Here is a 22,902-nt window from a genome sequence, read left to right on the forward strand (position 1 = left end):
GAGCCCTTACGAGACCAAGAGCAGGGTGGCCATGGTTTGACTGTCTCGGCCTGGACTCAGCAGCAGGAGAGGGGTCTGGTATTTTCTGACCACCCTGCCCTGTCCCTGCTCAGATACAGAAGTGGGTCCAGCTGTTTCTGGCTCCACTTGCCATGTAACCAGATCTGGTTTAAACTGATTTTATATTGCGAAGTTCCCTAAATTCCCAAGTCCTTCTCATTTTCGGTGATTCAGCATTGGTACTTGGAGCTCATCCCCAGTGTCTCAAGTTCAAGGACCATGGCAGGTCCAGATAAAGGGAGAAGAGACATGTATTAGATCCACTTTGAATCCATTCTCCTCTTGGAAGGAGTGGTTCTGTTTTTTTTTTTTTTTTTTTTTTTTACTAAGTTTCGTTCCCATATGGACCAGGTGGATTCTGGGTTTGGGATAAACAGGATGCGTTTATAGAGAGAAGGAAAGCTAACTGAAGTGCCGTCAGAATACCTTCTGCATCAACTCTAATACTAAGGGCATTTTACACCCAGAAGATCCATGACTTTAACACAGAGGCTGTATTCACAAAGGACTTGAGTTGCTTTGCTTCCATGCTGCTGGTGAACGAGCCCTGTCCTTGGGCAAGCTAATAAGCAAGCATTCTACCATTGAGCTATATCCCCAGACAGGGAGGCTCTGGACGAAGTCTGAGACAGGCCTCCACGGCTGGCAACTAGCAAGGGCCTACTGGTTGCTGTTTGTTTCTCTTAAAGCGTGTGGAGACTAGTTTGGAGATCCCCCTTCAGGTATGCTTCCAGCGAAGAGAGAGCCAGAGGCTCAAAGCTGGTGTCAGGGTTTGCCCAGTTTCCTCTGAGCTGCATGACCCAGGAAGTAGAATGGATTCATTATTTTTAAGAGGCCAGACTCTGGATGCCAATAGCTGAATTGTTTGGAGCTGAGCGAATGTTCTAGTTTTATTTCTGCTGCTGTGATAAACTATCCAGACAAAATGTGTAGGGGAAAACTAATTCGGCTTGGCTTATGGTCCCAGGCTCAGAGGCCATCACTGAGGGGAGAGCGAAGCAGGAGCTCAGGCAGCTAGCTACGTCCTACCTGTACAAGACCAACTCCCCGACGATGCATGCTTGTTTGCTGGCTGCTACTTTTGTTTTCCAGAGAATTTTCTTCACACTTACACAGTTCAGGGATTAGCTTAGAGAAGGTGCCACTCACAGTGGGCTGGGTCAATTAGCTGTCAAGACAGTTGCCCACTGATCTTGACCGATCTTGCCAATTCCTCCTTTGAAACTTCCTTTAAGCCTTTCCAGGTTGCCGAAGGTTGCCATTTCAAATGTAACTATCCCAGAAGGGGTGGGTGGAGGCAGACCTGGGGCATTGGGGGAGCAGCATGCTTACCTGGTGTCAGTGGGGGTTTTCTGGCTCAGGAGGGAGGCTTTCTGCGTGTGGGGAAGAATTTTCCTTAAGAAAGTTTTGTCTCTGGATATCCTTGGCTGTTTTTGTTTGATTCTCTGTATGAAACTGAGAACTGTTGAGTCTGGATGCGGGAAACAGGAGAGCTGTGGGTGAAGATGAATAAGTACCCTCAGCATGTATATTTCCCCTTTTCCTCCCACTCATCCATCACAGAGAGTGCTGGAAGTTTCCAACCACTGGTGGTACCCCATGCTCATCCAGCCTCCGTTGCTGAAGGACAGTGTGGCAGCACCGCTGCTTTCTGCCTACTACCCCGACTGCGTTGGCATGAGCCCCTCCTGCACCAGCACACATCGTGCCACCGTCACAGCTGCTACCACAACCACCGGCAGTGCCAGCCCGGGGGAGATGGAGCCCTCCAAGGCAGCCCCCTCTTCACTTGGTGAGAGATCCTCTGGTACCCTTTTCCTTCCATCCTTTCCCCCCTTCTTGGAAATGTAAGGGTAAGGAAACTGCAGAAGACTCTTAAGCGTATGTGACATGGTATAAAGCACTCACGGTTGCATGCATTTGGCTATGCAGTTGGCCTTCACACATACCTCTCTGCATCTACAGATGCAGCCAATCTGGTTGGAGAGCTCTGTGGGAAGAAGTCCCACCTGTATTCATTATATGCAGATTCCTTATTGCAGACTTTAGTGTGTGTGACCGTGGTGGTCAGAAGAGAGGATATCTGATCACTAGAAGCTATCTCCATAGTACCTATGTTGTATTAGTTGTTGAATTATCTAGAGAGGGGCCTGTGCACCATTTAAGACACTGCACCATTTAAGTAAGGGACTTGGGATGTGTGGCTGCGAGACTTGTGTGGGTAGGGAGGGAGTCACAGAACTAGTTCTCTGAGGATGCTGAGAGAGGATAGCCCTGCAGATCTATCACACCATTACTAGACAATGCACAGTTGCTTTGGAAAGCCTGTAGCTCCTACCTGTGAATTACATATAGGATTTAATGAGTGTTTATTTCAAAGTTGGATTATAATAGCTTTGTATCTTACTGATTTCACAAACTGTGACCTTCCAGAACGAAGTTTGGGCTGTGTGGTCACCATTTTTATTCTTTGACTCTCTGTCTCTAATGATAGCAGTGGAGAGATCCGCTCTAAAAGATTCAGAATTCCATGTGTGGGATTCCAATTCCATGTTATTGGTTTCAAAGGAATCCTAACAACCCCTCGTCTTCCATCTGTATATGAACAAATCACATTTTTGATGGTGAAACTTGGTTTTTCTATCAAGGCCCGATATTAAGGATTTAGCGGATAATACTGGATGCTCCTTAACAGTGGAGCTGTGGGGAGGTCTGGGTGAGTGATAGTGTGGAAGTGTTTTGAGTGTACTGTGCACATTTGTGAAGACAGTTTGGCAGTGTGTGAAGACTGTCCGACTGGACTTTTGAACCAGCAAACATTTCTAAAATGCTATACTGAAGCCAATCAGTTGAAAACTGCATGTGTAAAGAAACTTACATTAGTGTTGGAACTAACTAGCAGAGTTGTCGGCCACGGTGACTAACTAGCAGAGTCATCAGCCATGGTGACTAACTAGTTTGAGTGCTGGGACCATTCATCCTAGCATTCATGAGGCAGAGACCAGAGGCTGGTGGCTCTGTGTGAGTTCAAGGCCAGTTGTTGTGATTATAATAGGTGTGATCTCAATTCCCACAAGAGGGGAATGGTTGAATAGTAAGACACAAAGCCACTGAATTTAATATAGTCATTATATTATACATTATATTATACATATATACATATATTTTTCATATATAAATAGTTATTTAACATAAAATCAAATATAAATATAAAGTTATTTAATACATGGAAAAACATTTAGAATACTGTAAAACCTTTTTTTTTTACTTAAGAAGTAGGTTTGAAGACAACACCTTTATAGCATTTGTCCATCTTTGAGAAAACTAGTGTTCAGAATGTTATCATAGGCTGAGTCCTGGAATGTGGCACTAGTGTGGCTAGAATGTTACCATAGGCTGAATCCTGGAATATAACACAACATGGGACATGGGGCTTTGGGACTGTTTAATTTTGTAATCAGAAAGTGCCAAAGGGTGTTTGGTTTTTTTTCTTTTTAATTCTTAAAATTCCATTTCTGTATCTGTACGTGTGTACCACAGCACATATGGGAGGTCCAAGATCAGTTTAGCAAAGTTGGTTCTCTCCTTCCATATGGTCCTAGAGATTGAACTGAGGCCATCGGGCTTGGTGGCAAGAATCTTTACTCATTGGGCCGTCTTGGCCACCCCCTGTGTGTGTTGAGGACGTGCCCTCGTGAGTAGTGTGCACGTGTTTCTGGCTGTTTTGCAAGTCCCAGCTTGCAGAGCTGCTTGCCTGTGTGCCGTCAGTCCTAGGCATGAACCGGTACTTCCAGCCGTTCTACCAGCCCAACGAGTGTGGGAAAGCGCTGTGCGTGAGGCCAGACGTGATGGAGCTGGATGAGCTCTACGAGTTCCCAGAGTATTCGCGGGACCCCACCATGTACCTGGCTTTGAGAAACCTCATCCTCGCACTGTGGTACACAAACTGCAAAGTAAGTAAGAACGTAGCAGCAGCAGCAGCAGCAGCAGCGAGGAGAGGGCACCAGTGACTAACGAGCAGAGTCGTCGGCCATGGTGACTAGCAAAGTAGTCAGTCATAGTGACTAACTAGCAGAGTCGTCAGCCATGGTGACTAACTAGCAGAGTCGTCAGCCATGGTGACTAGCAAAGTAGTCAGTCATAGTGACTAACTAGCAGAGTCGTCAGCCACGGTGACTAACTAGCAGAGTCGTCAGCCATGGTGACTAACTAGTTTGAGTGCTGGGACCGTTCATCCTAGCATTCATGAGGCAGAGACCAGAGACTGGTGGCTCTTTGTGAGTTCAAGGCCAGTTAGTCTGCAGCATGAGTTCTAGTCAGCTAGAATTACAAAGTGACACCCTGTATTCACAACAAAATGCAGCCAACCATTGGACTGAGCACAGGGTTCCCAATGGAGCAGTTAGAGAAAAGACTCAAGGAACTGAAGGGGTTTGCAACCCCACAGGAAGAACAACAGTATCAACCAACCAGACCTCCCCAGAGCTAAACCACCAACCAAAGAGTACACATGGAGGGACTCATGGCTCCAGCCACATATGTAGCAGAGGATGGTCATCAATGGGAGAAGAGGCCCTTGGTGTCCTGTGAAGGCTTAGTGCCCCAGTGCAGGCCAGGGCGGGGAGGTGGGGGTGGGTAGGTAGGGAAAACCCTTATAGAAGCAGGGGGAGGGAGGATGGGATAGGGAATTTTAGGGGGCAGGGACTGGGAAAGGGGATAGCATTTGAAATGTAAATAAAGAAAATATCCAATTAAAAAAAAAAAAACAAAACGTAAAAATAAACTTTTAGCCCTAGTTTTTTGGTTTGTTTTTTATTGGTTACTTACTTTGTTGCTGTTGGTTTTGGTTTTGTTGTGAACACAGGAAGCTCTCACCCCTCAGAAGTGCATTCCCCACATCATTGTCCGGGGCCTTGTCCGCATCAGATGCGTTCAGGAAGTGGAGAGGATTCTTTACTTCATGACGAGGAAAGGCCTCATCAACACAGGCGTTCTCACGGTGGCAGCCGGCCAGCATCTTCTTCCTAAACACTACCACAATGTAAGCAGCTGGATGTGCGGTAGGCTCTGCCTTTGGGTGTGATAAGAGACTAGTGTGTTGCTATACTGGTACCAGATACTGCAGAAACCATTAGGCATAAGCAAGACTTGTGAAGACTTTCTCCCAGGAGGAGACTTGGGGGCACAGTTTCCTCAGGCTGAAAGAAAAATGAGGTTACTTCTGACGGGTACCATCACGTACCGTACCGTGGGAGAGCAAATCCCAGTAACAGCAGAGAGACACAACTAGATTAACAGTGCTTAGCAGTTAGAACCTTCCAGAGCAACTGTAGTAGCATTTCGTCACACTGTTCTAACTGGTGTTTTGTTTCTTTTTGAAGAAATCTGTTCTGGTTGTTGGGGCTGGTCCAGCAGGCTTAGCAGCTGCTAGGCAACTGCATAACTTTGGGATGAAGGTGAGACTCTGCCGGGGGGAGCGGTGGGGGAGGGGATAGATGGTTCACTGCTCCTTTGTTTCAAATTATCTAAGACTTGGTTCCTAAAATTAGTGAAGGATAATACACACACTGGCTTTCTTTTGAAACAGGGTCTCAGTACATAGCCCAGGCTAGCCAGGAACTCACTGACGTCACATGCCTCTGCCTTTCAAGTGCTGACAATTAAAGACTTGTCACCTCACCAGGCCACATCGTTTTGCAGTAGGTTTTAAGGAAGCTTTGAGTCTGTGTCAGAGCAGGTAGAGCTTTGGGCAGTAGACTTCCTGTAGGAAGGAACTCTGATAGTCTAACCTGCATTGACAGAAGTAATTGGCAGGTTATCGTTAACCAGTGGAGGGGATGGGATAGTTTACAACAACAATGAAAGCGCAGAGATCATTGTCTCTTGGGGAGGTTTTTGAAATACCCAGGTAGCTCTTTTTCCCTTTTATAAACTCCTGCTGAGGATTGGAACCCTGATAATCCTCAATATTAATGTTTCTGTTAACGTTAGGCGGGCGCTCTACACTGGCCATCAGTCATCCTTAGAAGAATATGCTGCAAAACAAAAGCCATGGCTTCTGGAAGTGGGATGGGTTGGTTGAACAGTCTCAGGGCTGAGCTAGAATTCTGGCTTCCTTAGCATTGTAGATGTGTAAGGTATCTGGCTTCTCCTAAGGTAGACAGAAGGATATGCCACTTGCTGGAAAATGCCTGACTCACATACAGCTAGCCAGGATAGAGGATGGTTCAGCTGTGTGTGGTGGCCCACACCTTTAATCCCAGCACCAAAGAGACAGAGGCAGGCAGATCTTGAATTGTAGGCCAGCTTGGTTTAGGCCATTCAGGACCATTTAGTGAGTGTGGCACTGTCTCAGAATTTGGTATCTAATTTTTATCAAATCAGGAACCTTCCCCGTAGCTTTCTCTGATTTGTTCAGTTGGACCCATTTCTTCTCCTTAAAACTTTGTAAGGACTTTGCTTTTCACTGAAGACAAAGTTAAATATAGTTTTGGTTTTTGTTTGGCTGTTTTTTTTGTTTGTATTTTTTAAGTCACGGTGTCTCTCTGAGTCCTTGGCTGTCTTAGAACTTCCTTTCTAGACCAGGCTGGCCTCAAACTCAGAGATCCACGGGCCTCTGCCTCTTCCTCTGGAGGGCTGGCAGAGGCAGGTTAAATATAACTTAAGGTTCAGCCCTTTTATTTTCCCCTGTCTAGCCTAAAGAATTTAAGCAGTACCTTCTTGGCAGTAAGGATTCGAAGTCATGTTTTAGGTTGTTAGAAGTGTTCAGTAGCTATGCCTAAAAGGCTTTTTTCTTCTGGGTAGATAGAGAACTGAGGTTGTGGGTCACGTTACACTCCTGGCAAGGCAGGAAAGTCAACTGGGTTAGTGGAAGTGTTTGTGGTAGGGAATCCCTCCTGTGAGCTACAGAAAGTGTTTGCATTATTTCAGTATTAGATGTTAGGGTCAGTGTCTCTCGTTTGCTTTTTACTTGGGAAACAAAGATTATATTACAGGGAAGGATATTAATCTTCAAAGTCTGGGGAGGCTGCCTTTCATGTTCAGCCCGTAGAACCGAGTAGCTCACTGTTAAATTCGGAGGAGGGTGGAGAGGTGGAGCCACACGCTGTACCTCCCTAGTCAAGTCTGGAGGAGAATGCCCAGAGGACTTGTTAGACTCTCACATAAGCAAGCTAGCCCAGGAGACTGTCCCTCTCCATTTAAGGTTAGACGGTAGAGCTCTCTGAGTAAGCTGGGAAAGAATATTCAGGGTGCTCCCGGGGATCCAGAGCTAATGGCTGATGCTGCAGTAAGGAGCACTCACATTGCTCCTACTACAACCCACTTGGAATCCTGGGGTCACCCAGACCTTGCCTGCACCCAGCAGCAGTTCTGCCTCAGTCTCCCGAGTGCCAGGTTTCCACGCATATGCCACCATCCGTGAGTTACACGGGATCGTAATGTGATTTCTCTGCACTTTGGAGAGGGCTTCATGTATAAATTGTCTAATGTGCAGCCGTGAAGACCTGAGTTCAGATTTCCTGCACTCACGTATAAGCTAGATGTGGCAGCCTGTGTCTGTAATCCCGGCATGCTGGGATAGGGGAAGCGGGCAGCTCTGGGCAATGGCTGGCCAGCCAGTTTTGGTGAGAGTGAGCTCCGGGTTCAGTTGAGAGAGAGCCTGCCTCAGAGAGTAAGGTCAGGTACACCTGTCACACACCTCTACATGCACAAGTGTACCCACTTTTACACAGACAACCTGTGCGGGGGCTGGGGAGTTGGCTCCATGCTCCCCTGAAGGACCTGGGTTTGATTCCCAGTGGTCACATGGTATTAATGTTTTCAGCGATGAATGCACTCATTCATCAATTTTTTTTATTATCTATTTGAGATAGGGCCTGGGTCTCACTTTATAGTCCAGGCTGGCCTAGAACTCTCTGTGTAGCCCATGGTAGCTTCAAGCTCATGGCAGGCCTCCTGCCTCGACCTCCAGAGTACTGGGCTATTACAGGCATGAGCCTGCAGTCTGGCTCATCTGCTGAATGTTATCTGGTTTGAGAGAAGTGGTGGACGGTATCCATCCTGCAGACCACCCAGCTACTTGTTGCTAGAGCCTAGACTGGGTGTATACCTGGGCTTCTCCTTACTTAGAGTTGGTTCTGTAGAAATACGTTAAAGTGCGTAAGCAAGGAGCTGATTAACACTGCCATTCTACATTTTTGTAATTCCGCATCTGGTATGATGTTCTGCTTACATTCCCCAATTACCTTTTTTAGGTGACTGTCCTGGAAGCCAAAGACCGGATTGGAGGCCGAGTATGGGATGACAAGTCCTTTAAAGGCGTGGTAGTAGGAAGAGGACCCCAGATTGTCAATGGCTGTATTAATAACCCAGTAGCACTAATGTGTGAGCAAGTGAGTGTCTTGAAAACTTGTAGACAAGGAAAATGAAACTTGTCTCTGTTTGCATAAGAGCATTAATATGAAGCAGGGTGTGGCCCTGTGGTAAAGCACCTGCCTAACGTGTGTAAGGTCCTGAGTTTTAGGGATGGGTGGGGTACATTATGCTTCCAGAGTGGACAGTATGCATAAAACTTCCTTCAGACCCTCTTGCAAAGTAAATAAGAATGGTTACAAGTATGCCTTTCCCATTAGACATTTAAAAGACCTCCCCAAGATCTTTAATTTTTATTTGTGGGTCAGTTGCAGGCTACTTAATTGGTTCATAATCAAGCCCAGGGCTGCTAGATATAGCAGGTAAAAATGTAGGATCCTTAGGTAAGTTTGTCTTTCAAACTAGTAATTTCCTTAGTGTAGGTATGCCCCAAATATTACACAAGATAATGTACATGTGACATTTGGGGCATAAATAATACTTTTAAAGTATAGTATTTCTCTGAAAGTCAGTCACCCAGCGTCCTGTCTTGTTACCTTGCCAACCTGGTAGGTCAAAGGTGATTCCCCCCCCACCCCCCCAAAGGTTTTGGCTTTTCTGAGTGTGTATGTTCACTTGCATGAAGAGCTGAAGTAGAGACAGAATGTCGAGGAGTACAGGCAGCCCCAGCAGCAGAAGCATGGGCTGAGTACACGACACGAGTGTATTGGCCGGAAGCTGTTGTCGCCTTATCTCCTTCTCCTGCTTCGCTTGGCTGTCACCCCCAGCAGGCACACCAAAGCCTTGGTTTTGAGTTATTAGCGTCATCATGAGAGCGAGCGCCGTCTAACTTGAGCTTAGACGTTGTAGGTGTTTTTTTCCAGGAAAGACTTTTCACCCTGTTCTTCTTGTTATTTTGAAGCTTGGCATCAGCATGCGTAAGTTGGGAGAGAGATGTGACTTAATTCAGGAAGGTGGACGGATAACTGACCCCACTGTTGACAAACGCATGGACTTTCATTTTAATGCTCTCTTGGATGTTGTCTCTGAGTGGAGGAAGGATAAGACTCTGCTCCAAGATGTCCCTTTAGGAGGTATGAGGAGTACGGTGGTGTGATGGTTTCCTCATAGTGTCTGCAGGAGGGCCGGTCCTTACATGCATCCCTTTGGCTGAACTCTGCAGATTTTCTCAGAGGTGGGCAGGATCTTCCTGGGGTCTGTCGCTGCTGGCCTGTGCATGCTTGTGTGTGCACTGGCTGGGGCGCTCGATCACTCACTCACTCGCACGCACGCACGCACGCACGCACGCACGCACGCACGCACGCACACACGAACCTTACTTTGGGCACATCGTTTAACTAAATTATCCAAACATTTACTTTTCAATCCCCTAGAGAAACTTCCTTTTATGGAAATCTGTGGTAAGCCCTCATATATGCCTATTAGCCCATATATACTTTCTGAAGGTCTCTGTATATCAGGATTTCTTTCCTTCCTTTGGCTTTAGTTGTAATAGGTTAAGTTCTTTTAGTGTATTTTTAAAAAGTGCTTAATATATATTAAAAATAAGAATATGAAATCAGAGCTGCGACTGTGGTACTTGAGTGGGGCACCAGTACTTACAACTCTCAAGCACTTAACTCCTTACGGCGACTGAAGGTACCAGCTGGGACTCTGTGTACCACCTCTCACATTTCTCTTTATGTCACCTGAAGTTTTGTGATCTGCAATTTTCATTTGTAGTTCTTGGAGGCATGGTAGTTTTTGGAGTGTGAATGTTTGAACTCTCTAACATGTTAATTTATTTACCCACGTATTTTGACAAACGTGTTTTCACTTCTTCAGTTGATAATGTACCTCATTTAGGTAGCAGGTGTTTAAAGTTTCATTGCTGTTGCTGCGATAGACTCTGAGAAAAACAGCCTAGGAAAGAAAGGGCTAGGTTACAGCCTGCCACGGCAGGAAAGCCACATCTTATCCATAGTCAGGTGCTTGGAGAAAAGAAAAGCATGCCACCTGCTCACCTTGCTTTTTTCCTGCGTTAGTGACACTCCAGGGACCAAAACCCAGTGGTGGCGTTGCCCACTTTCAGGCTTTGTCTTCCCACATCAAGGCAGCCGAGACATGTATGCAGTCTCACTGAATCACATCCAGTCCCAGGAATTGCTACTTTGTATCAAGTTGACAATTAACGTACACACAGGCATGGTCCCTCCTTCTCTGACACCTCTGAGAAACCCGACCACAGTCAGATCATCCTTGGAAGTACTGGCAGATGACCATGACAGACTTCCCAGAAGTCCCCGCCAGGCTGCAGGCCCACTGCAGTGTGTAGTGTCCAGACCAATTGTCAACCTCTTGGAATTGAAATTGTTAGGTTGACTTGAGAATTCTCCAAATTTTACTACTTTTTTTTTTTTTTTTTTGAGACAGAGACTCGCTATGTAGTCTAGGCTAGCCTTGAACTTGGAATCCTCCTGCCTCAGCCTCCAGAGTGCTGGGATTTGAGGTGAGTGTCATCACCCCCAGCTCTCTTCTCAGTGTTTTCACTGGCTGGGTTCTCTTTGTTTTTTTTTCTTAGCTCCTCACTTGCTGGTGCAGCTTTTTTTTCTCTTGGCCTTGCTTCTAAAAAGTTAAAGGAGGCCCAAGGATAATTTATAAGTCATGTTTAAGCTTAATTTATTTGAAAAGTTTTGCTGATATATGCATACATCTGTGTGAAGTTACGGCTGTATTCTACCTTTGAGCATGTCAGCTATGGACAATGTCAGTACATGGGGTGTGTGTGTGTGTGACTGTGTGAATGCTTTGGGGCTAAAGATCATTCCAGAAGGCGTGCACACGGAAGTGTTAAAATGTTACCCACACAGACATTAGGTTCAAGCTCCCCTTAGTCTGCCTGTGCTTCCTCTCCTGCTGGGCTGTAACGGTGGTAACGGGCTGTAACGGCTCTCCTGTCCACACAGTGCCAGGAGTGGAGAGCCGCTGCCAGCAGGAATGGGCTGCTACAGAGAGCTCAAGGCTCCAGGGCAGAACCCGGTGCAAACCCAGGGTCCCTGGGAGCGCAGTGTTAGCGATCAGTGTAACAGAACATCTGAGTGAGAATTTGGAGTTGGCAAAGAAACAAAAGTTGAGCTAGTCTTAAAGGTGTTGAGGCTGAGTAGGGATGTGGAGTTCCAGCCCCCCTCCCCCGCTCTTGGCCCTCCCCCCAAGCTGTGTAGTATTAATAAATACATACCTTGTCTCGGAAACCCACGGCTCAGGCTGGAGCTTCGGAGATCACTTGTCTACCCTGCTTCAAGGCGCTGAGTCTGTCTGTCAGTTCTGAAAACTAACCATCAGAGCAGATGCTCCGTGGTGTGTCTAGTCAGACAGATGCACAGCATTCCAGAGAAACCTGGGAGCTGTGACATGTGTAGGTGATGGTTGTCACCAAACAGGAGCCACCTGTACTAAGATGCTTGGAATTAGGCATAAGCCAGAGCCCTCTGACACCTAATGTGCACCCTCCCCCTGCCCCATTTACTGTCTAGTTAAGACAGAGCTGGAATTCTGTAGTAATGGGATGAATAAGTGCTGAGGTTGATAAGTGATAGATAAGTAGGAAAGATGACACGGTTTGTTAAAAACAAAGGTGAAAACCAAGCCAGAATGGAGACCCGCAGCTGTAATCCAGCACCCGGGAGGCTGAGGCAGCAGCCGGCTAACACTAGATTATAAGGCATGGAGGGCCAGGCCCTTGGAGGGTGCACTTAAACTCCACAGCAGGGATAGAATTTACCCTGAAAGGATCATGAGCTGTGTGGCCAAGCCTCAAAGTGGGCAGGTCATACTTGCTACTCAGGTGAGGCCACCAGGTGCCCACCCAGCTCAGCTTTTAGAAGAACGTAATCGTCTGTTGCAACAGGAATTCATTAGTGGTTTTGAGGAAGATGGCCGAGTCAGTGGAAGTCCGGAGAAGAGAATGCAGCCTACCGGACTTCCATAGTGCAGGGAGATGTCGCAGTAACATCCAGGCCATAGCGGTGAGCAGACAGGGAATGGCAGGCCTGTTATGCTTGTGTAAAGAGACTGTTGCACTCGTGAGCAGAAGGGAGACAGTTTCTAGCTGGGCAAGATCTCAACCCGTCTTAAGGTGTAGCTGCCTCGGAAGCTTTATCCATTGAGGCAGGTGTTCAAGTGCCGAGGACTCCCCGGCCCCATCAGGACTTTATTGCGTATCAGTTATTCCCGAGTTTGCTTGAGGAGGCTGGAAGTTTGGGGCTCTGTTGGGGAAAGCAGCAGGATCAAGAACCAGACAGGAGTTTCCTTCTCTGATGATCTTTGTGCTCTGCTCTGTTCCCACCGCAGAGAAGATAGAGGAGATCTACCGAGCTTTTGTGAAGGAGTCTGGCATCCAGTTCAGCGAGCTGGAGGGACAGGTGCTGCAGTTCCACCTGAGTAACCTGGAGTATGCTTGTGGCAGCAGCCTGCACCAGGTGAGCCAGCGGGCCTGAAGTGGTCCGTGACACACTGTGGCAGGCAGCTGGCGGGGCTGGCTCATCCAGGAAGGTCCTCCCGCGCAAGCACGAGGGTCTGAGTTCGGATCCCCAGCACCCATGAGAAAGTGAGACCCGGCAGCAAGCGCGTGTGATCTCAGTGCCAAGGAGGCAGAGACAGGAGGATCTGTGAGGATTGCTGATGGCCAGCCTAGCCAGCTGGTGAGCTCTAGGTTCAGAGAGAGACCTGGTCTCAAAACTAAGGCAGGGAGGCTAAAGGAGGTACCCAGAGTCTAACTCTGGCCTCTATATCTATGCATACACAAAAGGATGCTTATAACTATGTGCACATTGTATGTATAAATATGGAACATTAGGCTGCTTGGGGCTAAGGAAGAAAGGTTCTGTTGCCCAGAATGTTGGGAACCATGGCTTCACAGTATGATTAACTCCATAGTTTTATTATTATCATTATTATTCTGAGTCTCTCTGGTCCGTTTCTCTCCATGTGCATATACATACTGTTGCTTCAGTGCCAGCACACACACGCATGGTCAGCGGGCAGCTGTCCGGAGCTGTTTTCACTGTAAGCTGTGATGATCAAATTGAGGTCATGTCTGTGCAGCAAGCACTCCCACCCACAGAGCCCTGTTCTTGTAACCCAAGCTGACCCACTTGCTACATGGCTCTAGCTCCTCCTGCTACCACCTCCCATGTTGCTAGGGTCACGGGTTCACAGCACACTTGACTGGTGGCTTTTACTTTGCTTTTAAAGCTTGCTCTGTAGCCCAGGCTGTCCCTGAACTCAAGCTCCTCAGTCTGTCTCTCAGGTGACAGGATTGCAGACATGGACCACTGTGAAGATGCTCCGTCCGTAAGATCAAGAAGGGAGTCAATAGTCTCTTCCTTCACTGGTCCCTCCCTCCTCAGCCCTGATCCTGCCCTGTGGCCCTGGGGGTCATTTTAGTGGAGCCATGTTGCTAAAAAGGCTGCTCCAAGAAACCAGAACAACGTAGCCTCGAAGTTCTGTCTCATAGAATTAAATTTCAAGCCTCCCTAACTCATTGTGAATCCAGTACCCTACGACCCTGCCGAGAAGCTGTGTGGGTATCCAGGGCAGCCCTGCCTCAGCACCACTCTGCATTACAATTTGAATGGAACCCTTTCCCCCCAGATGTGTTGAGTCTTGGCCTCTATGCACCTCCTGCCCTTGTTGAAGAGAACAAGTTGGTGTGTTTTCCTGTGGGGCTAGTCAAATACAGTTTGATCTCTATAAAATTTGCCTTTCTCAGAATTGCTGATGCATAAAATGAACTATAAAAAAAAAATCAAGGAAAGGAACCTTCGCTCAGACTGTTTAACCCTTCCTCCCCAACTTGTCCTGTGCATGGGTGTACAGTCGGTCAGAGGACAGTCTCAGTACTGTTCCTCACGTGCTGTCTACTTTTATTTATTTTGAAATAGTCTTATTCTGCAGTACCTCAGTTTTCCAGGTGTTGAATTCTTGAAGCAATGAGCCGCCATGTCTGTCTAGACCCTCTATGTGTCAAATAGTTTGCCTTCCCCAGACGGCGGTGTCCTTGGTGATTGATGCCTTGGTGGCTTCTCCCACCTGACGCCTCTTTCGATGTCCTCAGGGGCAGCTTTAGGGTTTACGTTATGGCTTCCTAACACCTTGTGTTGTTTCCCAGGTGTCTGCTCGCTCCTGGGATCACAATGAATTCTTTGCCCAGTTTGCTGGTGACCATACCCTCCTCACACCAGGCTACTCCACTATCATTGAGAAACTGGCTGAAGGACTAGACATTCGACTCAAATCTCCAGTGAGTATGGATGGGAAGGAGGCTCCGGTTTGTTTGGGGAGGATGTGAGGTTTGGGGCAGCTGTAGTTTCAGGCATGTGATGCTTAGGAGATGGGCGTTGGTTTGGACAGTCAGCCAGTATCTCCCAACACTTTGAAGGGTGCGACTGTAGCCTTAGAAGCACAGCATCCACCCAGTTAAATAGTGCCCAAGGTTTGGATACCCAGCGGAGCCTGAGTACAACTGGCTAATAATACACTGACCTCTCTAATCCTAATCTGATACTTAGTTCTTCATCTCAGTGGGCTTACAGCATCTTAAGATCATGCAGATGGTTTGTCTGTCTTTGTGCTGAAGTAAGGGCTGTTCCATTACCCTGACAGGCGTATAAGCTATGAGTCAGCTGTAACCACTGAGAGCGCTACCTGCCCAGCACTCTCTGGTCCTCAGTGCCTCAGCAGTACACATGCCATCTATGGGAGCTGGGAAGATTCAAACCCTCACGTTGTTTCAAAACGTTTTTCTCGGACAGGTGCAAAGTATAGATTATACTGGAGATGAAGTGCAGGTTACCACGACAGATGGTATGGGGCATTCTGCACAAAAGGTAGGTGCTGAGAACCTCCTGTGGTGGAGCCCTGTACTGCCGAGGGCCTGTGGGCGAGAGAACAGTCTTTCCCATCAAGCTTTGGCCTTGGCCATCTGCCTAGAGACTTGGTGGTTTCTAGTGAAGTAGATCTACCCAGTAGTTGTGTGTAGCTCGCAAATATGAAATAGTCAGGCACCATCTAAGCATGTGGCAGATGGAATCCCGTGTTCCTTACAGTGGGTCCTGTGTACATTGGTCCTAATAACTGAATAAGAACATTCCCAGGGCTGGAGATGGAGCTCAAGTGTGAGGACCTCATTTCTTCCTCCTCCCAAAAGTGCCTTGGTCAGATGAGTTTATAAGTGTGTAAGCACAGCCCTGTTAGGGCTGAAAGGGCTTGGTGAGGTGGTGCTTTGAAAGGACCTGTTACTTCAAGTCTGTACTGTATTTCTCGGGTATTTGTTTGTTTGTTTTTTATTATTATCCGTGGAACCCTTTTCAAAATCAAGTTTCGCTTTAAAACTGTACCTCACATAGCTTATGTACTTTGATGTACCGAGGACTTTTGATAATGGGCTATTAGGCGGATGGTGCAAGGTGCAAGTCTAGCTCCTGAAATCACTGTGTGACACCTGTACTGGATCATAAAGGCAGCTGCTTGGGGCAGAGGGATTTAATCAACCCTGAAGTCAGGCTTGGTTATTTCTGGGGATGGGGTAATGACAGAGATCTCTCTGATGGGCCAGGCCACCTGTTAGCATACTAACTTTGCTCTCTGACGCCTTTTCACAGTCCTGAATATTCATGAATATTCATACAGAAACAAAGGATTGCATATTACACTGGGAGAACAGGGCCCAGAGATGCTTAGGGCTGTTATCAGCTGTCTGGGAGACCTTGCAGTGGTCCCAGCACCCTGCATTCTCATTGGATGTGGCTGGGCATGGTTTTTCAAGCCTCTTGTGATTCTCTGTGGCTTGCACTGGGTGGTGATGTCACTGTAAGCTCCTACAATAAGGCTCTTCCTAAGGTTGGCATTTCAAGTGCCACCTTTTAAAATTACAACTCAGCTGGCCATTCGACTGAGCTAAGTCTGTCTGCCTACGTCTTGGTGTCTAGGATAAAATGCTACTTGTATTTCCCTGCCAGGTTGCTCCTGCTAATGTTGGCTAGATGTATGGCACTCCTGAGTCCTTGTACCTAGGCCTTCCAGCTGAATCAGGGCATAGCTACAAACTACCCAAATATTTTTATTGGGCGGCTAGCACTCATCACAGTTTGTGTTGGACGTCTTCTCCAAGATGTGAGCGAAAGCTTTCCAGCCCAGGTGGGGAGGTAGAAACCTGTGACAGACTGTAACTTGCTCTCAGCTGCTTCTGCAGAGACTGAGCCTCATTGTCCACCAGGGTGTGTTTATACCACGGGACTGGTGGCTTACTCAAGCGCTTGTACTTTGCTAGGGAGACTTGTAGGTTTAACTTCTTGCTTAGGAGTTGAGTCAGCTGTTGCTAACAACTGCCTTGGTCACGTGGATGCTGCCCACATGTGAACAACTGTAAACTTTAGGAGAGAAGACGCTTTATAATTTGAGACTTTGGGGCATCAGAAAACAGTGACAAAATTCCCAGAACAACTCTGGGCTTGCTTTGCTTCCGGAATCGGTGGTTAAACCAATCATATGGAGGAAGTGCTTGAAGACGAGAGCAGATAGGACGTTTTAGAGTTGAGCTGCATTCCGCCTGCATTCTGTGTCATCTAGTCCTGAGATACTGAAAGGCAGACAGACAGATTTCCCTCCTTCCCTCTCCCCACAGAGCTCCCTTGCCACTGCGGTTTTCCCAAGCAGTTGTACACGAGTCTAGGAAGTGTAGCCCGCCTGACTTTGCCCCTCTGCTGCTGCCTCTGCCCACAGCACAGTGGTCAAGGCCCCTGCTTGTGCTGTAGCAGGGGTAGCAGAGATCCCAGGAAGCCCGGGGGCAAGGCAGGCGTTACCTGTTCTGCTGGTGCAAGTCTTTGTATATGTGGGGTGATTCTGGTGATGAGTTAGCAGTAATAACTTCTTGATTGAGCCATGGTTCTAGAACTAGAACTTTCTGAACAGTAAGGTGAGACCCAACAGTTCTCCTTGATGGCTTGGTTTTATTAGGTGGCCTCATGGATCCTTTTCCCGCAGTGCCCATAGGTCGTTTTAGCCATCTAAGTGCTTGTATTATAGGCCTGTGCTGCCACACCCTGCCGAGTCTTTAAAGAGTTCAGTTTGACCTTTAGGACCACCTGGAACCCCTTGTAGTAAAGCCCTTTCTGCTTTAAAGGTTCGCATGTGGTTCTGTAGCTATAACCCCAGTAACTTGTGACTTGCTTAATCGGTTTTGGAGCATATCGTTGCCTCCTAGTTTTAAGTATTACTCTGAGCCTGAGATTAGTGAAGGCAGGTATTTCCTTTCTGCTATAGGCCGTTGACAGGGATGGTCTTGAAAAGGACAGAACAAGCTGTGAGAATGTCGGGCTCTCCTCCCTCCCTGTCTGTCTTCAGTTTTGGCAGACAAGATCTCACTGTATATCTGATTGACCTAGAACTTGTAATGTAGTCCAGGCTGGCAGGATCATCTTGTCTCCATCTCTGGAGTGCCGGGATCACAGATGTTCACCATCCTGCTTGGCTGGGCATTTCCATACATAGCACTGCTTTTTAGAGCTAAAGTCTGCTACCCTCCTGACACAGCACTCTTATTAGCCACCAGGAAGGGTCTGTATGTGCATTCCTGTGTAGATCCAACATCCACGTACCCAGACACTCTTGTGCAGTGAACATCCTGAGTGGTCCCTCAGAGATTGCAGACCATGAAGTGGAGTGCTGACGGTTTTACGACTGCAAGCAGAGAAGAAATAGATAGTCAGGGCTGGTATGAGCCCCTGGGAAGTGTGGGTAATTCCTGCTGCTGTGTGTGTTACCTGTTCATTGTTTCCCACAGGTGTTAGTCACTGTGCCATTGGCCATACTACAGAGAGGTGCCATCCAGTTTAATCCACCATTGTCAGAAAAGAAGATGAAAGCCATCAACAGCTTGGGTGCAGGCATCATTGAAAAGGTGACCTAAGTTTCCCCTTAGCCTCAGAGTTCAGAGATCAGTGCTGGCTGATAGTTTTGTTTGGATAAGGACCTGTTGTACAATTAGGCAAACAAAGGGGAGCAAGAATAAAACAGAGTGTAAAACAGAGTGTACTCTATACATGTATGAGCTGTCAGATATCCAATTCAGTCCATTAAAAAAATGGGGAAAAAAGATATTAAGAAAAAGTTCAGCCCTAGTTTTTAAAAATTCTGATGTAATTTGGATAAAAAAAAAGCCAACTAGATTCCGTTTTGACTTCTAGGAGCCTCCTAGTCAGCTCTCTCTAACCCTCAGAGAGGGCCTCATGGACCCTAGACTGCTTTCAGACTATGTAGCCTAGGGGTAGACTTGAAGTCCTTGTTTTCCTGCCTCCACCTATCTAGTGCTGAGATGATCAGCACGGTAGTGCCCAGCAGGGGCATGAGTCTGCTTAGCTGAGTCTGGCTTTGCTAAGGTGGCCCTTAGTTTGTTCTGCTTCCATGGCTGTCCTCCCTCCCAGGGAGCCCAGTGGTTTGTTCTTCTAGCCTTTGTGGTCTCCTTTAGCAATGCCATAGGTATTGGAAAGCCTCTTTAGTGGCATGGAACTTGTGGGTAAGTAAGAAGCTCCAAGAACTGCTGAGGTGGGAAGCACGGGCAGTTCTGAAGCAGGCGGGATTGTTTGAGTAGACACACAGGGTAGGTTGCATTTAGAGATGGCCTGTGACTGACAGAGTGTGCTTAGCCATTTCTCTGCTCACTTTCCAGATTGCCTTGCAGTTTCCATATAGATTTTGGGACAGTAAAGTTCAAGGAGCTGACTTTTTTGGCCATGTTCCTCCCAGTGCCAGCCAACGAGGCCTCTTCGCTGTATTCTATGACATGGACTCTCAGGTAAAATTCTGTGGTGTGGTTTGAGGGTTAGGGGTGGGTGTTATGTGCCATGCTCAGGAGGGAATGAAGATTGTGTCAATTCATGGTATGTAGGGACAGTGCCTTGACTGGGGCATTTCCTACGGAGGAGTCCTAGTTCTTGCCTGGCTTTCTCAGAAGTACCAGTTCTGTCCTGGGGTATGACTCAGTGCTCCAGAAACCTTAGTTCAGGTTGAAAGTGAATTGCTCAGGTACGGTCAGCAAGAGTGGACCAGACTTCTTAACTATTGTCTCTACTGAGCTAGAAGGCTGGATACAGGAGGTTCAGGTGCGGACTGATGGGAGGTAGCTGTGTGAGAGAGGTGGAGGAGCCCCAGGAGTACAAAGCCATGAGAAGCTGCCCTGCAGCTGTGCCGCCAACAGAGGAACTTGGCCGCTATTTCCTGCTCTTCCTCACGTTGGGGAAATGACTTAAGGGGGGTCTCACATGGAAGCGATGGGAAGGTTTAATTATCCCTGCAGATTTTTCTCCATCTTTCTGTTGCTTCTTACCCAATTTCATAAATAGCCAAGGGAGGGAACCTTGAATCTGACATGTTATTTCATGAGTGTTTTCTTCTTTCCAGAAGGGGGCGGTAGAGTGTGTGGGAGGGTAAGTAGTGTGCATGCGGAGAACTGATGGGGACAGAAGTGAAGAGAAAGAACAGTGGAATGGAGTGAAATGAGCTTAGGAGAATGAGGCCCTTGTCTGTGGAACTGGGCATTTAGAGCAAGTGTCCTGTGCTTTTCCCTGTGTGCTTGCAAAAGCAGCAGAGTGTGCTGATGTCGGTGATCACAGGGGAGGCAGTGGCGTCCCTCAGGACCATGGATGACAAGCAGGTGCTGCAGCAGTGCATGGGCATCCTTCGGGAGCTGTTCAAGGAGCAGGTGAGACTGGAAGCCATCTGCATTGGGGAACACAGAGGGGTCAAGGCAGGAGGCCACATCGTTCCTCCTTAAAGTTTCCCTTTCTCCACCTTAGTATCAGGCCACAGCCAAATGCCACCGCACAGGTGCTGAGACTTAGTTCTGCCAACTCAAGGTGTCTAGAGTTGGTCTCTGTTGGAGTCCTGTTGTAGATAATCGATATCCTTGAATGCTTTTCCTTCTGTATTCTAAAGACATGCATGGTCACACTGAATTAGGCCTTCTCTACCATCCCCACTGTAATTCAGTTACCCATTAAAGACTCACGTCTCCAAGGCCCATTCTGATGGGTTAGTACTTGAACTTGGGTCTTTGAGGGGCTACAACTGTCATCACTTCTCCTCTTCCTCCTTCCTCCCTCCTCCTCACACTTGTTTTCCTTTCTTAAGACTGTAAAAGGCCCTTTAAATACACTGGGCAGCCGCTAACATTTCTTTTAAAGAGAAATGCTTTCTAAAGTTTTCTAGTGCACCACATATACAAGGGGCTCCTACAAGGGGCTCAAAAAGTACCTTAGTTTTCATTCTTTGGAGATCTGGAAGTAGCTTTGACATGTCTTTTTCTAAGAGTAGAAATAGAAGCAGAATAACTCGAAAGCTAAATCTATTTCAAGGAAGACTCAGCTACTAGACAACTCTTTGTAAAAGAGGATCTAACTAGGTAGTCTCCTCAGCTTGGGTTTTACCCGGACTTTTAGTTGTTTGGAACTATTGTTTATAGGGAAGTATCTCTCATGTTAAAACTTACCAGAGGCCTGCAGACAAAATTAAGTTTGTGGAAGACTTCTGAAAATTCCAAAGGGCAATGCTGTGATATACCACCCTCCCTTCTGCACGGGGCCAGATTCTGCTCAACCTCTGTTCACGTGAGCCAGGCCGTGGGTACCATCCGCCATGGTAGTGATTTATTGTAAAACGCAGAAGGGAAGGGATCAAGTGTGGCTGGAGAGGGGAGAGAGTTCATGGGTAAGAGGGACGCGCTGCTGCTCAGGAACCTAACAGTGAGCAGAGGCCTACGAGGGCAAGATGCTTGTTTCTCATTGGGATGTGGGTTAGCTACGGTCCTTTTTAATAATTTGTTGTTTGTTTGCACATAAGGAGATCCCAGAACCCACAAAGTATTTTGTCACACGGTGGAGCACAGAGCCATGGATCCAGATGGCATATAGTTTCGTGAAGACCTTTGGAAGTGGCGAGGCCTATGATATTATTGCTGAAGAAATACAAGGAACTGTCTTTTTTGCTGGTGAGGTACATATCTTGACACCAAGCCCAATCCTACTTTTTATTTACAGTTAAAATGGTATCAGCTGTCTTAAAATCCAAATCAGGTAAAGGCACTGTGACAGTAAATGGCAGAAGCCCTCTCCATTCTGAAAGCTAGCACCAATTTTTAAATTGTACTTTTATTTTTTGAGACAGGGTTTCTCTGTATAGCCCTGGCTGTCCTGGAACTCACTCTGTAGACCAAGCTGGCCTCGTACTCAGAAATCTGCCTGCCTCTGCCTCCCGAGTGCTGGGATTAAAGGTGTGCACCACCACTGCCCGGCTTGCTAGCACCAATTTTCAACTGATTTCCTGTGCACAGATCTTTCTCATAGATTTATCTTCCTATGTTACAATATTTATCTTGACATTGTATGATTTAATATTAGACTCGGCTTGCTTTGTTGTGAAAGTGTAGCCCGTTTAATCTCCTGCACCATTTTTTCCCTTAAGATTTATTAAGTATACAGCATTCTGCTTGTGTGTACACCTGCAGGCCAGAAGAGGGCACCAGATCTCACTGTAGATGGATATGAGCCACCATGTGATTGCTGAGAACTGAACTCAGGACCTCTGGAAGAGCCAGTGCTCTTAACCTCTGAGCCATCTCTCCAGCCCCTCTGCACCATTCTTTTCAATGCAACACTTTTACTTAGTTGGTATCCGTGCTCTCATAAGATTAGCTCCCTCTCACTCTGTAGTCCAGGCTGGATTTTAACAATCCTCCTGCCCGACTCTGGAAAGAGATTACAGGTGTGAATCAACACTTGGTTGGCATGTTTTGGACTGTACTGTACAATGTAATGTTTATTCATAGCTGGTGTCTGTCTCCCCTACCCCTCAGTCATCTCCAGTTCACAGTTGATTCAGATCTCCCTCTCCTAACTGGCATATTAATCTGAAACCCTGGAGTCTTCGCACTGTTGTTCACTGACATGACAGGAGGATCTAAGGCTGACTTAACAAGTCTTTCAATCCCAATATCTTCTGATCATTTTCTCCCAATAGATATTTAGTCCTCCTTCAATTGTTTTTCTTGTCTCTATTCTGCCTGAGAGATGCTTTGATAACCTTTCCATTCCAAAATGAGTGTTTTCTTGTCTTTTGTTTTTGCCATTCCATTCTGACTTTACCCTTGTCTGATTAGTTATTGAGGCTTTTGAAAAGTGTTTTCCTTGCGGGTTGAAGCACTCTTGAAGAAAAGTCTTTTGACCGCTTCAGCAGGACATCACTGCTTGGGAACATTTACTTTTTGTAGCAGCTTTGCATCTTAAGATTTTTGGATGTGAGAAGGCTCATTGATAATTATGAAGAGTACTTTTTATTTAACATGACAGACACCTAGTGTTTTTGTTGGGAAGATGGGCACGTTTGAGGGGTACGTGCCAGAGATCAACCTCAAGTGCCAGTCCCCTGGAGCTTGTCCAC

The 22,902-nt window shown here is 47.0% G+C and overlaps 1 protein-coding gene across 10 annotated transcripts in view; it reads left to right on the forward strand.

The window, feature by feature from the left end:
- Positions 1–22,902, forward strand: part of Kdm1b (lysine (K)-specific demethylase 1B) — a 41,907-nt gene that overhangs the window by 15,757 nt on the left and 3,248 nt on the right. For 2 of the 10 annotated variants that reach the window (XM_006516915.3, XM_006516913.4), the window contains 13 exons: positions 1,624–1,852; positions 3,829–4,013; positions 4,925–5,101; positions 5,442–5,516; positions 8,316–8,453; positions 9,335–9,506; positions 12,763–12,890; positions 14,582–14,713; positions 15,225–15,299; positions 18,254–18,370; positions 19,139–19,264; positions 20,051–20,170; positions 21,307–21,459. In XM_006516915.3, the coding sequence (XP_006516978.1) occupies positions 1,624–1,852; positions 3,829–4,013; positions 4,925–5,101; positions 5,442–5,516; positions 8,316–8,453; positions 9,335–9,506; positions 12,763–12,890; positions 14,582–14,713; positions 15,225–15,299; positions 18,254–18,370; positions 19,139–19,264; positions 20,051–20,170; positions 21,307–21,459 (1,827 nt within the window). Of the gene's footprint in view, positions 1–1,623; positions 1,853–3,828; positions 4,014–4,924; positions 5,102–5,441; positions 5,517–7,232; positions 7,480–8,315; positions 8,454–9,334; positions 9,507–12,762; positions 12,891–14,581; positions 14,714–15,224; positions 15,300–18,253; positions 18,371–19,138; positions 19,265–20,050; positions 20,171–21,306; positions 21,460–22,902 lie in introns of those variants that run through there. The other 8 variants (XM_006516914.3, NM_172262.3, XR_003950446.1 and 5 more) reach the window with 5 other exon arrangements.

Source organism: Mus musculus, chromosome 13 (genome assembly GCF_000001635.26).
Source record: "Mus musculus strain C57BL/6J chromosome 13, GRCm38.p6 C57BL/6J".
In the NCBI taxonomy this organism is placed as follows: Eukaryota; Metazoa; Chordata; class Mammalia; order Rodentia; family Muridae; genus Mus; species Mus musculus.